This window comes from Talpa europaea, assembly GCF_964194135.1.
Source record: "Talpa europaea genome assembly, chromosome: 6".
In the NCBI taxonomy this organism is placed as follows: domain Eukaryota; kingdom Metazoa; phylum Chordata; class Mammalia; order Eulipotyphla; family Talpidae; genus Talpa; species Talpa europaea.
Genome location: NC_140072.1, coordinates 29453776 through 29476015, shown reverse-complemented (window position 1 = coordinate 29476015; position 22240 = coordinate 29453776). Strand labels below are relative to the sequence as shown.

The 22240-nt window shown below is 35.7% G+C and overlaps 1 protein-coding gene across 3 annotated transcripts in view; it reads right to left on the bottom strand.

Annotated features, from left to right (window-relative positions):
• PPP1R21 (protein phosphatase 1 regulatory subunit 21) overlaps positions 1–22240 on the bottom strand; it is a gene marked incomplete at its 3' end in the record, with an annotated part of 51255 nt that overhangs the window by 11756 nt on the left and 17259 nt on the right. For 2 of the 3 annotated variants that reach the window (XM_084234948.1, XM_084234949.1), the window contains exons 7-17: positions 22059–22153; positions 17114–17166; positions 16843–16992; positions 14660–14761; positions 14481–14569; positions 12908–13044; positions 10014–10106; positions 6776–6903; positions 4281–4433; positions 3780–3872; positions 812–1060 (exon numbers count right to left, since the gene is read on the bottom strand). In XM_084234948.1, the coding sequence (XP_084091074.1) occupies positions 812–1060; positions 3780–3872; positions 4281–4433; positions 6776–6903; positions 10014–10106; positions 12908–13044; positions 14481–14569; positions 14660–14761; positions 16843–16992; positions 17114–17166; positions 22059–22153 (1342 nt within the window). The remainder of the gene's footprint in view (positions 1–811; positions 1061–3779; positions 3873–4280; positions 4434–6775; positions 6904–10013; positions 10107–12907; positions 13045–14480; positions 14570–14659; positions 14762–16842; positions 16993–17113; positions 17167–22058; positions 22154–22240) is intronic. The other variant, XM_084234950.1, reaches the window with a different exon arrangement.

The window sequence follows — 22240 nt, the reverse complement described above, 5'->3', positions numbered from 1 at the left end:
AAGCATTTGAGTAGATAGGTGATGGGTGTAATAAACAGAAAGTTAGACAAAAGAAACAGTTTGAACAAAGACAAGGAAGCAAAAAAATGTAAAGAACATTTCACCAGGAAGACAACTCAGTTTGGATCTATACAAGGAAATACAGAAGATACAGCTGGAAAGGTACTTTGGAATAGGTATCCACAGCCTTGAATGCCAAACAATTGAGTGGATTTTAAAAACCATCAGTAATTAAATCTAGGAAAATTACTCTGACAGCACCTTATGAGGTGGGTGGGAGAAGAGAAACCCTTGAAGAGATACAGATTGTCTTCTCCTTCTAAATCACTTAAGTTACATATAAGGCAAGAAATACAAAGTTGCAAGATAGCTTGGCACTATACTGCCTTATGAAATATAATTAACCTGGTAGGCTTCTGTTTTACATGTAAGTCACAAATTTTTATACTGATTGAAAATATGACATATAATTGGTTAAAAATGGCACCTGTAGTCATTTCTATTAGTTAGGCATTTAGCCCTTGGTCCGAAACCTAACCTCATATTAGAGATATTTCTATAGAAAAACATTATCATCTTTAGTTTGACTCTATATCTTCCACAGGAACAGAGCCCTCATCATGGGGAAGTCTCATGTAAAATCAAAGGGAGTTTAATGAAGTTGCTTTTTGAAGAAGCATTTTGCTTACCAACCTATCTTTTCTAAAACACGTAGATTATTTTTATTATAAAACTAATGTGTAATTAAGATGGTTAACACTGAATACTAGGTATGATCCTTAGCGATTAGCATTTAAAAAAAGATACTTACCAGACTGGTGCTGTGAAGTGACTCTGTCACAGACTTAGTTGAGGCTTCCTCCTGACCCGCAGCAGACACCACGGAGGCCGCAGCGTGTTCCTGAGTCAGGCTACCCACCTGCCCACTACTTGTACTCTTTAGCTTATCTGCAATTCGCTGGTTTTCTTTCTCTAGCTTAATTTTGGCTAATTGTGCTTCCAACATCCAATGTTCTTTTTCCTGCTCCAGCTTGGAAATTTTCTCCAAACTCTGCTGAACCTTGAAAGCAACAGAGAATTCTGTACTCATTGGGTGATGCACAAAGAAGTTAGTGGCTAAAAAAAATACCTATAAAATGTAAACCAAAACTACCTAACAGAGCTGAAAATTAAAAAAAAAAAAAACTTGGAAAAGATTTATTACACAGGATACACAAAACATAAAGATGAATTAAGAAACTGAACTATACTGAAATCAAAAATCTATTCATCAACAGTCACCATTAAGAGAACAAAAAGGAAAGCCACAAAGTGGAAGAATTTATCTACAAAGCAAGTATCCAACAGAAGACTAATAGTTAGGACATATAAAGAATCTCTACAAATCAATAAGGAAAATATAGACATCCCAATAGAGAAAGAGGAAGGAAAAAACACATGAATAGGCATTTGAACATAAAAAATTATAAACATAAATTATAAAGATTATAAACATAAAAAAGATAGCTGCTCATTGTTACCATTTGTCAAGGGAAAGCAATTAAAAACTACACAAATGACCAAAACTCAAAAGACAGAAAATACAAAAGTGGGCATGTTTGTGGAACAATTGTGACTAATACAGTGCTGGGAGGAATGGAATTGGGGATAAACACTGAATAATTATTTGGCAAGATTTTTTTTTTTTTTTAAATTTATACAAGAGCTGAGGTACAGGTCAGAGTCATGAGAGAGTGAGAGGATTCACCAGAGACAGAGCCGGGAGCAGAACAGGCAGACAGACCGAAAGCACTGCCGAGGGGAGCAGCGGGCGAGGCAGGAGAGGTCTGCCGCACCATGTGGGAATCTCCCTGGACGGCTGGGAATCAAATCGGCGCTGGGGAGGCAGCGGGCAGCTTCACAGTGCTGCGCTCAACCCACTGCACCACTGGGGAGGCCCTGGCAAGATCTTTTAAAACAGAACAAACTCTATCCAGAAACCTGCATTTCCACTTCTAGGTATATACACGGCAGAAATGTATGTGAGTTTACAAAAAGACATGTACAGGAAGGTTCATAGCACCACTATGATTGCCAAAAACTGAAACTACTTAAATACTCATAAGCAAAAATGGATAAATTATGTATATTCATATAACAGAATACTCAATGGCAATGAAAAATGAACAGATAACAACTGCATACAACATGAATGAATACTACAAACACAGTATTGAACAAAAGAAGTCAAACTTAAAAGAGTCTATTACACTGCATAATCTCTTTTTTTTAAAAGTTCAATATCAGGTAACGAAACTGATCTACAATATTAGACACAGGTTAATGGTTATCTTTTACAGCAGAGTAGAAACTAGAAAGAGAGCTGGGAAAGGCTTCTGGGGCCCTGGCAAAAAATAATTTTTAAGGTACACCTTTCATAAAGAAATGTGCTTTTAAATTTTATCTAGGTTTATTAGTGTGTTTACTTGTAAAAATTCATTTGGGATATACATTAAGGATTTGTATAACTTTTAAGTTTGTTATACTTCGAAAAGAAGTTTAAATCTCAGGGCAAGTAAAAGCTTGAGAATTACATAAAAATAAAAGCAATCTTGCGGTGAGTTCCATATGCTTTACCAACCATCATGGTTGAATAATTACCATGTAGCAGGCACTGTTCTGGGGCCTTTCCTCCCATTATCCCACTGAAACCACCTAACAGTCCTCTAATTCTCATTTCTCAAGAACTAAAGCTCACAGTAACTCAACCACCTGTTAAGCTAGCAAATGGCAAAGCCAGGATTTGGGATCCCATCTGTCTGGCTCACAAGTCTGATTATTTTCACTATATCATACCGCCTTCCATTGGCTCAATTAATCCTATAAGAACTTGAAAGGTAGGTATTATCTTCACTTTAGAGACTCAGAATGCTTATCAAACTAGCCTGCAGCTGGTAAATGGCAAAGTGGGGAAAAAACAGCTTTGAAGTCAGATAGTAGTACCACTTATAGCTATTTAGGGCAAAAGCTACTTAATTTCTTTGAGTCTTATTTTCATCACATAAAATAAGAAAATCCAAAATCAATTTTTAGGATATTTCACATTCTATTGTTTGTGTCAGGAATTTTGTTTTCTAGAAATGATTCTAGAGTAATTTTTTAGCTCCAATATCCTAACACATTAATGTCTAAAAATAATGTGTCCAATAAAAATAAGATCAGGATAGACAAAACATTGTTGCAGATGAGTTTATTTGTGCTTTCTTTAAAATGTTTCCAAAACTAAAAGCAAGCCAGGTATTGGAGTGAACAAATATCTGGCAAAAGCTAAACTGGTATCAGTTTGTACAACTTCTAAAAAAGACAGTAGTACCACCCACCTGCACCTGCCCCCCAAATTCAATTCACCAACTGAATATTAGAAATTTTTCATTCCTGTTCATTTAAGAAATAAAGCTAACCCATTGAGTCACTAACCTGTTGACTTTTTCTGTCTGCTTACTTCAGACACTTAAATTTAGTGCCTGAAGAAAGAATTAGCCACAGTGGTCAAAGTGTGGTGAAATTAACGGCAATTATAACATCAACTGAATCAAGATGACTTATTTTGAAGTATCAACAAATGTTGATAAATAAATTGATTATAGTGCTTTTTTAGTACATGTTAAAACCATTAACTTTACATGTTTATTATGTAGCCTCCTAAGTAAGTCCATGTACATTAAAAATCTTTTCCATATAACATGTAACATTTAACATATAACATTTAAGCAAGTACCATAATTTTCCAGGTGCCATACCTGTTGTGCAAGGCCTTCTCGGCTTTCAGTAGAGCTAAGAAGGATACGGCGGTTTCCCAGTGCTTCCTCATAAGGCACAGACTCCAATAAGGGCTATGAAAAAAGCATCATAAGAATTAAAAGAAAACTATCTTCTAATTTCTTTTTGCAATGACCATGTATTATGATTATATTCAAAAAATATATAAACATATTTTGATTTTTTTTTCTACAAGGTTTTCTGAAATGTGACACCTAGTGACTGCCTAGCTGCCTAACTCTAGATGTTATCAGGCACTGGGGACATGAGTACAGCAGGATCTGTGCACACATCATATGTTAGGTGAAGTGTGGGTCTCTGTCACCTCCTCCTTCCCAAAATCTGCCCCCAGCACTCACCAACTACCTGTGACCCTAAACTGTATAAAACCTAAAGAATATGAATTATGGAAAAAACACAACATTCTCTGGAATTATTCCTGTTTTTGTCCCTGATCTAAATGTTAACAGCAACTTACAAACCTTTCTTAAAGCCTTCATGTAGGCAGCAGCCTTTTTCTTATACTGCAACATGCATTCAGCTGAAAGAGGACTAATGAATCCACTTGCTGCCTTAGGCCCATAGCTCAGTGAAGCAATGAAGTAGTCCACATTGTTGCTGAAGAAAGATGCAATCTAAACGAAGTATGACAAGAAGATAAATTTTGTTTTCCAATAATATGTCTAAAATCTATGTCTAAGAGTTTTCAGAGCAAAGTCAAAGATGCTCAGAATGGAAATGAAATTTCAAATCCTGCCCAAAAGTCCACATTTCTTTTTTTGAAGAGAATATCTAGGCAATTGTTTATAATAAAAAGAGGATACAGTGTAAATATTAAGAACCGACTTCTCACAAGTCTTAATCTTGACAATTTCTATTCTTCTTAAAACCAAGAGTGATTCTAATTTATTTTGTAGATGATGTTCATTATCTGCTTACCTCAATAATTTCTGCTACTGTTCTCAAAAAGATCCATGTTTGGGTTTATATATTGCATTTATTTTTTAACTTGAAAGTTTCCTATTCTAACATAAGAAAGACACAAGCATCTTGAATGTGTTCTCTACTTAAATTTTATAAACCTCAATTTGTGAATTACAAATACAACAGGGGAAAAAAGACTGAAAATACAGTAGATCCCTGTCATTTACAGATTTAACATTTGTTAAATCTCTGTAAGCAGACACAAAGATCATTACTATAATTTTGCTGACCCATGAATTTGAATCTAGTGTTATGTGAAATGTTGATATAAATAAAAATGTGCAAAGGTTCTTAGCCGGAAAAATTAATGTCTTAGATACATTTAAAAAACAACCTATTTTTATAAATCAGATAAAGTAACTTATAAAACAAAGTATTCTACTTTGCAAAAATTGCTCAAAAAGTAAGCAATTAATCACTACTGGACTAAAGGGGTTTTTTTTTTTTTCCCGCAATAATATTTTACTATGTCAAATGAAATCTTAAATAGTATTCAAGAAAATGAGGATTCTAGAAATCTTGAGCTACAGATTCCTTGTGAATAACATGAATAATCACATACCCAGTGTTTATGGTGTTCGTATATGGTGAGATTTCTCTAGCATTTCTCTATTTTCCAAACATTCCTTGAAAAACATGTCATATTTTCCTACTAGGTTTTTTTAATTCCATATTATAAAGTTTATTTTCATGAAATGAGATTAGTAAAGTATTAAGTTGCCACCAACTAATGTTAATTCAGATACTTATTTTAGCCCACTTTCAAAAATTTCAGAGTAAAATCAATCTTTTTTGAGATAACACTTTAAGGTTTCAGGTAAAGCAAATCTAAAACAAGCCATGAAATATCCAGGTATTTAATACTGAAGAGTTCTCATAAAAGGTGGCAAATGCAGAAATTCCTATAAAATGTCAACGTTCTCTTTTTCCTGAATTTTTCTTAATTGAATCAAAGTTAGAATTATCTTAGAAAGCCTTTGGCATGCCTGTAGATGGAAGTGTTTAAAAGAGAAAAATGGAGATGATCTTCTAGCTCAGGATCCTGTAGGCACAGATATGTGAGCTAAAGATAAGAGCTTTAATTATTACCCTGTATTATGGCCCCAAACCAGTCTCAGTTTGGGAGAGATGACACTAAATACCTAACATGATCTTATGATCATTTCTGATTAACTTAAACCACCTGAAAAAAAATGTGTTCATATCATGATCAACCTATCAGGAAAATAACAGTATAACAGAGATTACACTTACTATCCTGAGAAATTATGTTGAGTCTGCTGAAATAAATGGGCTAAGACAGTCCAAATTCAGTTCTTTCAGTTTTATACATATGGGTAATTCTTAAAGAAGTTTTAATCATTAAAGACGATGATGATAGCAACAAGAGTACACATTCTGAGAACGTGACAAGTGCCAAAATCAGAATATCCAAGATAGAGGGACTTTTAAAGAAACTGCACTTTGGGCAGTTTTTAATGGTTATTGAGTACTTAATGATCCAAATGATTATTATCTAATATCGAGGGTTTGATGAAGACACATGTTGAAGCCAACTTAAAAGTCCTTGTTAAGATACAAAACTACTGAGATAGCATTAAGACAAATGTTACAAAAATCAAACCAAAGCTAGGAGGGGAAAAAAATATTAACAAAGGTTTATTGCTTTTTTCCTCTTTATGCACAATCCCAATTTCTACAGAGCAGAACTGACATACACAAAAGTGTATATTATGACCACTAGAACCTTCAAATCATCAAATATTTCACTAAAACAGTAATTAACTTATTTGACAAATGCGGCTACTCAGTATTATTTTAATTATTGGATAGGAAGGAAGGAAAGGAAGACAACTCTATTTTACAAAATATCCTGATATTCCAAAGCCCTTCTACATATCAATTTTCCTATGCCATTCAAGATTAAAAAAGGATAGAGAAAAGCATAAAAAAGAATTGAATTTAATGTCAATATAAACCTGAAAAAAATTACCTTCCCTGCTCCATTTGTTAATGCCACTACTGATGACAGGATACAGTCATTAGTTGTTATGAGCTTCTGTGTTGCTGTTGGAAGTTCATGCTCTATGGTAGCTTTTTGGCTATAATGTTTGGAAATATCTACAAAAGCAATTATATGAAAATTCATTACTATCCATATACAGGTTGCATATAGATTACCATTCTGTTAACTTCTTGTATCTACGCTCACCAATTTACAAAGTAAGTTTGAACAAAAAATGGCCCTAAATAGCAGGATTGTGCTATTAGATCATAAATCCATGTGGAAAGAAGACAGAGAAGAAAGGGTTTCCTACCACCATCCTGGTGTCTCTACAACATCCACCAACTTGTGCGTCTTATCTTCAAGTTATTTGAGTGTTAGCCCTTATTCTAGTGGTAGGTAAACAAGCCTGACCAGTATTTAACAGTTAAAAACCCTTGTGATAGCACACGAAGCACAAATGAGAACTGAGTTGATACTTTTATAAGCAAACCATAAAGCTGGAACAGAACAGCCAATATATACACAATGTCCCACAATACTTAATGGACCTTAGCTAGTTTGCCAATACACATTTCTAACAATGAGAAGTATCTACATAGCCATATAAGGGTTGGATTCCCCAGTCTGGCTTCATGTGCTACTCTCTCTAGTCCAAGAATATTACAACGAAGCCTGTGGTTAGAAGAACTTAGGCATAGAAGAAAGGCATAGAAAAAAGGCTTAGGCATAAAAGTGTGACGAGAAATTATATTACGAGTATAGTAGGTGAGATGGCCAAACAGCTAAGCGTGGGGTTTTCTGGGTCTCTAAAAAATAAAACAAGTTTGTCCTGTAAATAGGAAAAAAAGGGGAGTATTATTAAGACAACATTGATTTACAAAAAAGGGGAAATATATTTTTAAATAATAAAGTGTTTGCAATACGGCCTCCCTTAAATGTTTTAGGATACTTCCAGCATTAAAATTACCAACAAAGCTAAAAATAAATCACAAAATGTGGAAATTAACTTTTATGCCAGGTGTGTATGCAGAAATTTCATTTACTTAGAATCAAGTAACTCAGTTGCTTTTAAACAGAAAATAAGACTATAAAGAAATAGCACTTGAGATTTAACCTGATATGAATGATTATGACATTTAACACAAAATTACAGTTTCATGAACAAGAGTATTTTTACTAAAATTTTAAAACTAGGAAATTTTTATTTATCTATTTTATATACATATGTATCCAAACTTCTCCTGTAAGATACATTTACATTTACAAAAGATGAGTTTTTGTATACCCTTCAACCAGTTTTCTCTATTGCTAACATCTTAATTTCCAGGTACAGTTGTCACAGAGAAGGAACCAACTAATTGGTATATTATGTTCATGTTTTAAAACAAAAAAACAGTGATCCTCTACATACTCACAACATATTCATGTAAATGAAAATTTAACTGGAACACTGAAGAATTTTTGTATACTGAACTTGCTAGTTTACATTTTCTTTCTACAAACCACAGAGTTTTATTCAGTGTTTCACTGGCAAATACAATGCTATAATACAGCATGGTTGGCAGGCAATCTTGGTAGGTTGGTAGGTGACTAAAATACTTATGCAAGACATACAACACTAAGAACACTGGCACAGCTTCTTTTGGATCAATGCGACTATAGTTTGACTATAATAATTCTCCCAATTGTTTATACTTTTTTGAGTCCAAATATTTAGTTATTTAGGATGTATCTTGACGTTAATTTTAACTCCAAAATTTAAAAAAAATTGCGTGACCTACACTAGAGATTCATTTTTCTTTTATTTTTTTTCTATGAATCTGCTATAGACGTAAGAATAAATGTCAAACAAATTTTACTTAGAATGTCACTTGTTTAAAAATTAAGTCACTCCCATTTTAATCCCTTGCAGAATACATTTTTATAAATTTCTTTATCTTTTTACACTAACAACAGCCTTCCTTCCTTCTTTTCTTTCTCCCTTCTCTCCTCCCTTCTCTTTCTCCCTTCTTGCCATCCTTCCAACTTAGATCAAGCAAAGCAAGAAAGGAAAAGGTTTGAAATAAAGAGTTCTCTTAAAAACAAAACTTAGTCTGTCAACGCAAGTTAATGCTCACTCTGACTTTTCATGAGATACTTAACAGTCTTCCAAGCTAGGTAAAAAGACAGACTTGAACTGTAAACCTAGCAACAAGACCCTAAAATCTGCTTGCCAGCCATACTTTGTCTTTTTCAATAGCCTCTCTTCATCGTTATGTTCATTTTCAAGGAACCACAAAGTGGGTTTAGGGAGCCTTTTATTCTATCAGCTTATGCCAAATAATAACAGTAACATCCTTTGATTTGACCACTTGGCATCTTCTCAATCTTATGCATGAACAAAGGCATCTTTAGAAAACCTTGTATAAAATAGAAATATGAGTAAAATTAAGATTTTTATGCAAATGGAGCTTTAAGCCCCCTCTCATTTCATAGCTACCCTCCAGTGCCTTAGTCCCTCCTAGACAAGAATACTGGAGAAACCACTAGCAAGAACAAACCATAGTATTAGCACAGGAATAGAAAATACCACCAAAATACCACCAAAATTCCACTCTCTGTCCCTTCATTTACTCCAGCATATTCCAAAAGGAAAAGGAGAAAACCTAAAGCCATCAGGGCCACAGATTAAAAAGACAGGACCCAGAATCACATGCTACGAAGCATATGAAATGCCCTTCAACAGATCATATTCTTAGAAGCACACAAGCACTGACCAAAGCTTAAAAACAGACTTTCATTGCTTAAGGAGTTAAAATGGACACTGTAAAGATAAAAATGTATGGGAAATTAGTGCATTCTTTCTGAGGACTTTAAACTTTAGTTTCCTCAATTCTTTCTTGCTTAGACTCTAACAAGAGCAAAGAATTTTGCTAAATGCCTTTGAATAGCATGTCTGGTTTGATAAAATTCACACACCTGCCTTAAGTCACTGTGATATATATTTTTGGCTAAAAGTAGTGTGCATAGGGTTTCTCTTCGGCACTTTGTTTACTTTCAGAAATGAAGCAGATGGGAAAAGCAGAAGGCAGTGAGCTGTGCACTTCAATGGAAGCCAAATGCTACTAAGCCTTTATCTGGGGTCTATTAGCCTTGGCAGTATTTGTTTAAATCTCACTCAGGCAGATCTGAATAAGTGGGACGAAGTGTTTTAAGCTTATTTATATTCTTTGTCAAGTCTCACCTTTCATGACATCATGAAATCCATGCAGAGCAGCACCAACATTTGTTAAGACAGAACTGTAGTTTGTCCGAAGAAGTCCATCTGGCTCCGTACCTGGGAAACCAAAATCACAAGCCTAAACATTTCCCATAAGATTTCACCTGAAAAATCAACAACCCACCACCTCCCTCTACTTTTGGCAAGAAAATGAAGATTGCTTACGATAAATTTAAAATAATGACTCTTATAATCATTACAAACACATTCTGATACAATGGTGATAAAATATCAACGTATCTAACTGATCTGCATCCCCCATGTCCACAGATATTTTTAATGGTTAAGCATCAAAATTAAACTGCTAAGCAGGACTGTCTTTCATGATTCTACTTGAAATGAAAGTCTTTATGGATTTTCACCTTGTTACTATTTAAGATGTCTTTCATTTTTTCTTTCCCTACATATTATTTAGTGGGTTACTAATAACATTATTATTATTCAAAGTTTACAGAGTTCCACTTCCAGCATGAAATTATGAACAGTTCCACAGATCCACTCACCAACAAACTAGTGAAAATTACTTAAAAACAAGTATTTGAAACTCTGGAAATGGGTTATACAGCAAATGAAGAAACATTTGCAAGAGTAAATCGGTAACAACTACGCCAGATGAGCAAGTCTGTAGTATGTGAAGCAAGACCCTCTCTCTCTCTCCCCCCACAGCTCAGCAAGCTAGGAATCCCACTCCAGACTGGTGAATCCAAGAAAAAATTACTCTCCTTCCCTTCATTCCCAGCTGAAGGGCTGCCTGCTGCTAAGGCTAAATTTTGATTATGACTCTGAGGTAGGGTTTCTTTCTTTCACCCAGCCCAACTCATGGGATGAGGTCTCTACTTTGGGCACAGTGTTGCTGAGAATACAGGACCCCTGATCACCCTTCCCCACCTCACTGACATGTGCACACGGAAACGCAAGGGAAGAGGCCTGGGGCTGCTGCCCTACTCCCACCATGGTGCAAAGGCCTCATTCTGATAGCAGTACGCATAGTTCACAGACCCTGCATCTGAGTCAAGGTGCAGAGATTTAGCCCGAGGGAGCAGGCCTTTAAAATAAAGTTCTCAATCTCTTGCCAAAGGAATTGATTTAATTCACAAGAGTGTAGAGAAGTTTAAGCCTAAATGTGCTCCAAAAATAAAGGAGCTTGTGTGGAAAGCAATTAAGAGGAAATTGGCAGATTCAGTAGAGATATTAGCTAAACTGTAGGTGAATTGGTTTACCAGAGAAAATCAAAAGAAACAGTGAAAAAGAGCCTCAGGTCTCAAATATGGATCTCAAAATCTATACCTACTAGGTATGTGTTAGGTCTATAAATACACCTACATAAGAATCTAGATTTAATTGGATCAGATGGTGAAGCAATTTATGTCACCAAGGTATTACTGAAGACAAGAGAACAATATGCCAGCAATTAATGAAGCTTGAACCTGGGTGTGTTTAGAGAGACAGTAAAAAATCCCTCCCAAAACCATTGTCATCCCAGGGTGACTATGCACATGTCCAAGGTCTAACCACTGAGAAGAAAATCAGGATGCAAAATTTATACTATAGAAATACTATAAAATAATGTTTAAAGAAAGTGAAGATTCATATAGATGAGAAAACACACCAGGTTCATGAATCAGAAAACTTGACATTGTTAAGATGATAGTACTTCTACTAGTTCCTAGGGCTGCCATAACAAAGTACTGAAAATGAGTGGATTTAAACAACAGAAATTTATTCTCTCACAGTTCTGGAAGCCAAAGTTTGAAAAAAGCTGATGAAATGGCCACAATCCCTCCAAAGGTTCTAGAGGAGAACCCTTCCTTGCTTCTTCCAGCTTTTGTTGGCCCCAACTTTACCTTGGCTTGTGACAGCCTAACTCTAATCCCAGCCTCTGCCTTCTCCCCTGTGGCTTCCCTGAGTCTCAATCTGTCTCTCAATCTCTCTCAATCTCCTTATAAGGATACCAATTATTTGAACTGGTAGGGCTCTTGAAAACATACTAAGTAAAAGAAAGCAGTCACAAAAACTATACACCACACATTTGTATGAAATGTTCCCAATAGACAAACCTATAAATAGTTGCCTAGTGCTGAGAAGGGGTGATATAAGCAAATAAGAGGGTGACAGCTAAAATGTACAGTCTTTCTACTTGAGGTGATGAAAATATTCTAAAATTGATGTAGTGATGGTGCATGTATCTATGAATATACTAAAACCATTGAATTGTAAAGTATAAAGACAGAAATTGTCTCCCATATAAATTGTTAAAGCTATTACCAAAAAAACAAATTACAGTACAGCAAAGTCACAGCATTCTTTTTTGTTTGTTTTTAAAGATTTATTTTATTTATATTATGCATACAAGAACTGACAATGTAGGCCAGAGGTATGGGGGGGTGAGAGGATTTACCAGAAAGAGTGGGGAGAACTCTTAAAGACATCATTTAAACTGAGCTCCATTCAATGACCTAAAAATCCTCTTTTCAAATTACACCAAAAGGAAACAAATAGCACTTTTACTGATACCTCCCCAATGCTACTTGTTGGAAAGCTGCTATATATATGTATGCTTGTCCTCTACATTTAAAAAAGAGGAAGAAAAGATGTCTTCAATGCCTGATAACTGTAGTGCATTCTTAAATTTTACTTAACAATCACATGTACCCCCATTTTGTAAGTGTGAAAGCAGACACAGAGAATAAAGTGATTTGCCCAAGGTCATAAATGTATAAAGGGATGGAAGATTTTAATTCAAGTTTTTCTGATTCCAGGTTCTAGGCGCTTCTCACTCACACAAACTAGACCAGCTGCCTCTTCCATATTCTAGTACTCTTAGTTCTTCAAGTTAAACAAGAAACAAACACACTTACTTGGCAAAGCAAGAAGACTGACGTAAGTCTGAAGCTTCTCAAACACAGCTGTCATCTTTTTCATGTCCTGAGACAGCTCTAAATTCCTGGCTCTTAATGCAGACGTGCAAAGAGAAGATTCACATTCTTCTTCTAAACTAGGAATGGGCAGATTTTTTAAAAGTGAGTATCCTGAACAATTTTCAACTATCTCTAAGAAACTACATAAATCTCAAGCAACTATATCCAAAGAAAGACTCTGAACTTTGCATAAAAAGAAATCTGATGTCATTTATACGTTTCCATTTTTTATATCATAGTACATACACATGCTTGTGTCAAATGCACAAATCATAGAATTCTGTTACTCAAATACCTTCTTAGGTTGAATTAGAAAACAAGATGACTCTTAAAACACGTATCTTTTTAAATAATGAAGTTTTATATTTTTGATAAGCTAAAGCCTAGAACTCGTTTTGCAAGGACTTATAAACCATAATTATTGTATATTTTTAGTATCTATAAGTTATTCATGTATGTATTTTCTAAAACTTACTTTGTAATGTACTATATTTGTTCTTATTTCTCTTATGTTCCAATTGAATTTTTCTTTTTTTTTTTTTAGAGCAAGTTGTTTTTTTTAAAAAAAAAATTTTTTTTAAGATTTATTTATTTATTTATACAAGCACTGGGTACAGTCAGAAGCGCGGGAGGGTGAGAGAATTCACCAGATCCAGAGCGGGGAACAGAACAGGCAGAATGACGAAACACACTGCTGAGGGGAGCAGCAGGCGCGGCAGGAGAGGTCTATTTAGCCATGTGGGACCCTTGCCGGCGGCCAGGGATCGAACCTGCGCTGCAGAGGCTGCAGAGGCTGCGGGCAGCTTCACAGCCCAGGGCTCAACTGCTGCGCCACCAGGGAGGCCCTTCTTTTTTTTTTTTTTTTTTAAAGCTAACTCTTAGGGTGAAAAGATTTAGATGAATTAAGATTCTTGGTAGTTTTGGACCAAAAGTATCAAAATATACAAGCAATATTATAATTTCCAGTTACATAAATTATTTTCTCTTGCCTTTCCAGAAATATTTAAGATAGAATAAAGATTACTAAATGACATATCCTGTAAGGGTTGGAGTAGATAAAAGTTTTAGCTTATCATCTAAATAAACTACCAATAATAAAATCAAGAACATACCATTCTAAAGATACCTTAGGATTATAGATCCAAGTGTACATGTTAATTGTTGTAACCCCATGTAAATATTTACAGCAAAAGAATAATGCCCAAAATGGACATTTTTTTCCAATAAATGTGCCATTCATAATCATTGAAAATACTGGTTCACACAGCATTAGTTGGTCATAGCATTAGCCCCTGTACAAAAAAGTGCTGAAAGATCCTAGATGACCAAGTACAATTTTTTTTCTTAAATACAAATTTAAGCAGTTCAAGTCAGGATTTTCCTGACTTGCCACAAGTCCAAATTGCTTGTGGTGAAGAAAGGACAGGCTTTCTATTACTACTTTAGTAAATCCAGCAAAGGTCACATGAATGCCCACAATTCCCAAAGCTCCCAGGCCTGGAGATATAAGTACCTTTTTAACTGATAAGGAAGAATCTTCCTGAGAAAACATATGTAAGAAGTTAAATGCTCTGAAAAAGTTTTCAATTTCACAGTTGTCTCCTAGAAAAGAAAACAATTCCAAGGTTAATAAATAAAGTTATTTGACAATGAGGCTAGCTCTTTCAGAAATAAAACACAGAAGAAAATTACCAGGACAGTTATGGTATCCTCAGTAATACTTTCAAATAAATGAAGCATTCCCTCCTCAAGAGGGCGGACGTAGGATGCATTTTCATGAAGATGCTGTGAGAACTAAAAAGGGAAAGAATTCTGAATTATATCACTGGAAAATATAATAAATATCGACACATTTGTAAATGGAATTGCTGATTTATAAACCTAAGTTCTTTTGCAAACTTTTTTTGGGAAATCTGGGTTTTACACAGAAATGCTCCCCTCTAATAATCTCAGATACTATTCCCAAGCACCCAGTCCACTGCAAAGCAATGAACTAGATGAGGCAAGGGCAGACTTGGGGAAGGGATACAGCATAACAACCCAGCACCAAAGGGTCTTCCTTAAACACTTCCTTCTTAACTAGAGTCCCAATTGGGGTGGGTGGGGGAGAGCGGGATATGAAAAATTAAACTATTTGACACATTTTTGTGTTAAGTATTTCATTTTTTAAAAAAACAAGTCTATTGAAGTCAGTTTCTCATTTTTATTGTATACAGTATTCAGGGTTAACAAATTGCAGAAATATAACTGCCATCAAAATGAGGATATAAAAAGTTTTATAACTGTTATTAATATTTTATATACAAAGGACTAACTTAGTATTAAGATTCAGAAAAGCAAAAAGAAAATTTTCATTTATAAGCTATCTCAATTATCTAAGTACTTATATAACAGCTCAAATTTTGATTACTCAATATAGAGCTGTAAGGTCTCATTTTACAGAAATGTGATTCAATTGACAGGGCTAAAACAATACAGATATATGTCCTGGGCAACGAAATCTCTCTGGACTTTGGCTTTTAGAGCTGTAAGATAAGTTGAACTCAAAGTTTATGGGTCTAAACATCCAGTTTATGATTCTCTGAACGAGTCTAAACACTCAGGTCATCTTGTAACAAATGGTTTCTAAATCTCCTTCAATAATTTAAACTCATTATAAAAACCACATAGGCAAAAGCATCAAAGGTAAAATATAGAAAAAATACATATTTGAATCTCACAAGCTATGCATAATAATATGACAGACTGTGAGCCAGAAACTCCCCAGCTATAATTAGTTAAATTCTCAACTCAGAAACTGAATGAGAGAATAAATGTTTGTTACTTTAAATTTTTTGGGTAATTTATTATACAGCAATGCATAACTAATATACTCACTAACATACTATCCTCTTCAGTTAAATCTGGTTTTACAAGCTACCTTAAATCCTTATTTAGAACTGGTTGGGGAGAAAAAAAAAGAGGAACAAAATTTGTCCCGTACCAAAAGCGCACATGGACTGAGAAGTGACTTTTAACCTTCTTCTTATTCCTTGTTTAATCCTCACAAAGTCTCACAATGCCCTCACAGCTGAACTGGACAAGCAGTTTCACTCCCACTCCACAAACATGCAGGAAGGAAAAAGGTCAACTGTATCACACAGATGTTTTTGCTTTTAAACAAACTGAATGATGAAAGTATACCGTGAGTATAAAAAAGGAAGAGAGAAAAATGACAACAAAATTAATCTTTCCAATAACAAAATGGCACTTTTCATTATGTCATAACCTGGTCAAAAAGCTATAAAAAGGCTTAATCCTACATATAAAGAGAAGGTCTCTACCTTAACCTGTCCACAGGAGCCTTATAGAGGATGGAGCCATATTTTCTCCTTCCAAACTTTTCTCTCATTCCTCCCCTTTAAACACTTGACACATTTTTCTCAGAGCTCCCTCACCGCCCTACACATACACCCTTTCACTCTCTCTCCTATGCTTTTAGCTCAATGATTCTGCTCGTTTTTACCTCTTGGGGGAGGGGAGTATGGGGATCTGCTATTCTGCTTCTCCATTCCAATTCTGCCCATTTTTCAAAGTCCATTCAAATTGCCAAAGAATCTTTTACAGATACTACCACAGCAGTCTCCCTCCTTGATGACCCATGGTGTACTGGCCATATCACTCACTCACGCTGAGGTCCTTTTACAGCTCCCTGAGTATTTAACTTCTTAAGAATCTTCATGTTTGTCCTACTTAGCTTAAGGGTCAAGACTATGATTTATAGTTTGTTCCCATCAACTCCAAAGTACTTGGCTGATGTACTGAAATGATCTGAAAATAAATAACATGTCTCCCTACTGGTTCAGGGCAAATAAGGTATCTTGAGTTAATTTTACCTTTTGATTCAATGGAGATATCGTGTCGATGGCAGAATCAACAGGAAAAATTTGAATCCTCTGTTCTGTATAGGTATGAAAGTTCAGAAGGGCCTTCACAAGATCCTGAATAAAAGCCAGAGCCTGCCCAGCAATATCTCGCATCTTCAGCTTTAAAATACAGTTAGAGCTTTAGTATACAGTTAAAGTCAACTTCAAATCATTATTCTCAAAATTCTTGTTTCAGAAAAGTCTGACAAGTATATAACTGAAAATAAAACTTTATCTTTACCTGATGTCTTCTATTGTGGAGTGGAACATTCAGAGCATTATAGTGACTATATTCTACAAAACAAAAACATGCACATTAAGTCTTTCATTTTATATTAACAAAAAAAATGACATAGCTGCAAAATAATGAATATTCTGCAATAAAATCAACTTTACATAAAAATTTTAAATGATCAAAGCCACTATATCACATTATAAAAATAATGGAATTTACACAGAATCAGTTATTTCTCAGATAAAGTAATTCTTTTAATTTTTTTTACCTTTAGGATAAAAGTATACAAAAATGAAAAACTCTGTGTACCTAAGAAATCATTTCAAAAATTTTTCTGGGGCCTGTCAAGATTACTTAGAAAGAATCACAATGTTCTTGTATTTTCAGTTATTCTCCATTCAAGAATAACCCTTACACAGCTGCCATACTAGTCATCCAAAAATACCATTGTTTTCATGACAACACAATATTTGAAAAACCTATCATTGCTACAACTGATCTCTATGACTCAATCCTAACTTTTCCTGGTTAATTTCCATCTTTTTCACAGTCCTCTTCTAGCTTCCCAACATCTGGCATCACACTTCCTGACCTACGGATTTTAAAGACTTTCATCTCTACTCAACTCTGCTCACCACTTTGGTCACTCACAGCTTCCCTCCTCTGCCCGTGTCCTCAGATAGAAAGATACCAGTACCAAAATCTAATCAGAAAACCCCTATGCCATCCAACTCTTTCATACATTCCCTCTTCTATTAAATCAGCTATGTATACCGAGTTTGGTCTTGTGTCCATCAATCTCTCTCTCTCTATTCTGCTATCATCCCTCTTTGATCCTTGCTTGCTTTCCTTCCTAGGCTGTCCCTCATTTTCAACAATGCTTTTGCTAACACAAAACCAGATCAGAGTGCCCTACCTTAAGTGAGATGTCAATGCTATTCAGCAGCCCATTTTCAATGCTGTCCCATGGCATCTACTCTAAATCCTTTCCATTTTAAGCCTGAATACCATTCCCTCCCCTTCCCCCCCAACTCCACAGATGGGTTGGCCTCCCCCCACAATGCCAAGACCAGAGCCAAAGCACAGGGGATCCCTTTACAGCCTCCATCATGTAGTCTGCAACTTTACATACCCTATCCTCAGGTTCCTAGCAACAGTTCCTCTGAGCCCTGAAAAGCCTACTCCTTCAATCACCCCTCCATATATCTACAATCATCTCATTAGCAAAAACAAAACAACATTTGATGTAGCTTGGTTAACTCTGTTTACTTATATGCTCTGCCCTTTACTTCTTTAATGCTTTATTTATAATGCTCTGCCCTCAGCCATCCTGTGTGCACACAACCTCTTCTTTTGCACTGCTGTGGTACTCAGCGCTCACCCTTTCCCATTTCCTTCATTCCCACTGCTCCAAAAACAGCATGTCTTTGCCTGTTTTCATTCACCTTAAACCCTTGTGCTAGCAATCTGGTGTCCACCTCCACTGTGCATGGAAGCACTTCTCTCAAAGGTCACTAATTCTCTCAAAGTCACCAAATCTTGTTGCCTTTACTATCATTGACCTCTCTGACCTCTCCACGACTGCAAAGAACTGACCAGCACCATTCCCTTCCCTGGCAGCTTCTATCTCATTTCTCCAGCTCCTTTTCACCTCAGTCCCTCTCTTCTTCCTGATCAGGGTGATGGAGAATGTCTAAGGATGCAGCGCAGGCCTCTTTGCACTTAGTACCCATCCTATCTATTGATACTATAATGATCCTGACTAATGGATGTTATATGCTTTGATACTGTAATGACCATCGATGATGGAAAGGTGGGAGCAAATAAGATCAAGCAAGTTATCAATTAAAAAGCAACTATTTGTTTACAAAAACACTAACATGCAAAAGGCAAGGTCATATAAAAACTTAGCTGTGCAGAGAGGGCCCTCCTAAATCAAAATTAACAGATGATCCTGATTATATGCCTCTGAAAAGTGGTACAAATATAGCCACCAAATTTGAGGCAGTCTTGAAGCTTTCTCCAGGGTTGATGAGACCTGCCTGGGACTCTAGCCCAGAGAAGAGGCAATTCCCATCCTTGTAGACAGGAGCTATCAGATTCTCTCTGGACCAGGTCCCACGTCCTATATGCCTGCCTCCCCAGGCTTTGACAAGAGGTTTGTTACCTTCCCCCTTTTTTGCTAACTATACCATATGCATATATTATTATAATATGGGTTTCCCCCAATAAATTCATGTTGCGGTTATATGTATTTGGTTTGAGTCATAAGTTAAAACCTTCCTGTATCTTAGAAATTAGCATTCTAGAGATCCCAAATCTGGTAACTAACCCCTCATTCTTACCACCCCAACATGAGGGTTCATTCATCCATGAGTCAACATCAATTTCTCACCCAAAGCTTAATCTTTTATTTATAAATGTATACAGCTTTGGGTAAGTAGTCATACACCAATTTATCAGTCAGAAATTAAAGAACAATGGCCAACAGGCATATGAAAAAATGTTCAACATCACTTGTAATCAGGGAAATGCAAATCAAAACTACACTGAGATACCATCTCACACCAGTGAGAATGGCACATATTAAAAAAACTAGCAACAACAAATGTTGGCGAGGGTGTGGAGAAAAAGGAACTCTCCTGCACTGTTGGTGGGAGTGCAAACTGGTCCAACCACTATGGAGAGCTGTGTGGAGATTTCTGGACCTACTAAACATAGAGCTTCCATATGATCCAGCAATTCCACTCCTAGGTATTTACCCAAAGGACACAGAAACATCAATTCCAAAGAGCACCTGCACCCCTATGTTTATAGCAGCACTGTTTACAATAGCTAAGCTTTGGAAACAACCCAAATGCCCAAAAATAGATGACTGGATCAAGAAGATGTGGTACATATATACCATGGAATATTACTCAGCATTCAAAAAAGATAAACACATGCAATTTGCAGCAACATGGATGGAGCTAGAAGGGATCATGCTCAGCGAAATAAGCCAGAAAGAAAAAGAAAAATACCGGATGGTCTCACTCATAGCAGGAATCTAGAAAACTTAAATAAGGGACCAGGAAAAAGAATAACTATAAGAAAGAAAATATCAAAATCAACAAACAACTATGAACCAGAGACACTCTCTGGGAGGTGGGGGTTAGGAAAGGAGGGATTGGGGTCAAAATAAGGGGGTTGTAATTGTATGGGGAATATAAAAATAAAATTTAAACTAAAAAAAAGAAACTAAAGAACAGAGTTAGCCTCATCATCATTCCCAGAAAACTGTTCCTCATCTGCCTGTTTGATTTCTGCACATCTTTCCACAACACTGCCTCCTCCCTCACTCCTGCTTCTCTGTATCTCTGAAGACTCAGGCTCCAGTCTCCAGAGAGCACACCAGAACCATCAACAGTGTCAGCTCCCCTCCTCCCATTCCAGGGTAGTCTATATTGTGTTGCCAGATTAACTAAGTGGGTACACACCTCATTATGACATTTCCTAAATCAAAAGTTTCCCCAACAGCTCCAAAACCTTGGGAATTAAGTGCCAAATTCTTTGCCCAGAACGCTGGGGTCCAGGCTCACCCTCCCTTTCTAAACTAACACATCATTGCTCTCCACATCCCTCTCACTCTGGCTTCCTGTCATAATTAACTAAATGTTGCTTGTCAGGCTAGGATGGCACTTTTCATTTTACATACGACACTCCATGCTCTTTGGCTCATTCTCACTCATTTCTGTGCAATAAAACTTAGGAATCCAGACCTACATTAAAGCACACTTCTTCTAAAAAATATTTCCCCAAACACTACCACCAACAGTAATCTGTCCTTTCCTCTGAAATTCTAAAGAGGTTCTTTTTAGAACAAGTAGGTGTAAATTTTAAATATTTCTGTACCTTATCTCTCCCCAACTAGGACTATAAATTCCTTAAGGGTAAAGATTTTTATCATATATTCTTACATTCCCCCTGTTTCCTATCATCTTGGTAGACAGCAAACAATATCTAAACATTTAGGACAGTAACCCTCATGTGACATAAGGATCTAAAGCAGAGTGGCAACTATATAGCATTGTATAAGAAAAAATAAATCCAAGAGATTTAGAAAGAAATTACTAGAAACTGATAGCAAATTAAAGCAAGGATTAAAGGGAAAATAAAAATAAAATACTAAGGTTTCAAGTCTAGTGGATGAAAATATGCTAGTGCTATTTACATTAAATGTAGAAATTACAAATAGGCCTGGTTTTCAAACAGTGGAGTTATAGGTTTTTGATATAATAATGACAACACTTATTTTACGTTAGATCAAAATGCCGTTCTTTTCTTTCCTCTTTTTAGGTCTTTCCTAAAAAAAGTTTATGGGAAGTAAAAAACTTAAATCATGTGACTGTAAAACAGGAAGTGTGTATGTCTTAGAATGTAAGTTTCAAAATCCAAATAATTAAACATTTTCATTGTTTTCAAAATTCTGATTTAAATCTTATCTAATGTTCACAAATCTGTCACCTAGTATACATATAAGTCAATATTTTACTTCTTTTTAAAAGTTGTTTTTGTTGCTTTTGGATGTGTAAATTACCAGACCGGAGTAGTTTCCTATCACTGAGGATTTTTCAAGGGGCAGGAAACAGCAGGCTGAGAAGTTTCACCTCCCATCACCATTCTCCCCTCCACCATTTGTTGTGCAAATATGTAGATACCTGATTTCCAAGTATTGTTGTTTTCACCTTGAAACAAGCTAAACAAATGCAATTTTCAAAATACAGATCTGGGCTTCTTCCAAGAAAGCTGGCTTTGGAATACTTATGAAACAATATAAAATATCCCTAAAAATGAGAGCCCAAACACATCAACTCAAGATTTTTGCCAAATATGTTAGAAATTATTTTAATTAGTTGGCTACTACAGAGAGCTTCAATGCTGTAAATTATGGAAAACTGTACATAATACCTACTTGTATCATTAAAGGGTACTTTTTCATTGATGACTGATAAGGATTCTTCTAATCTACCTGACAAATCTTCATGAAGATTCTTTAACTGTAATTGACTGAAAGACAAAAATAGAAACCACATTATCACCAATCAAAGAATGGATCCTTATTTGACTGTTACCTTAACAGGTGGCGAGGCTTTC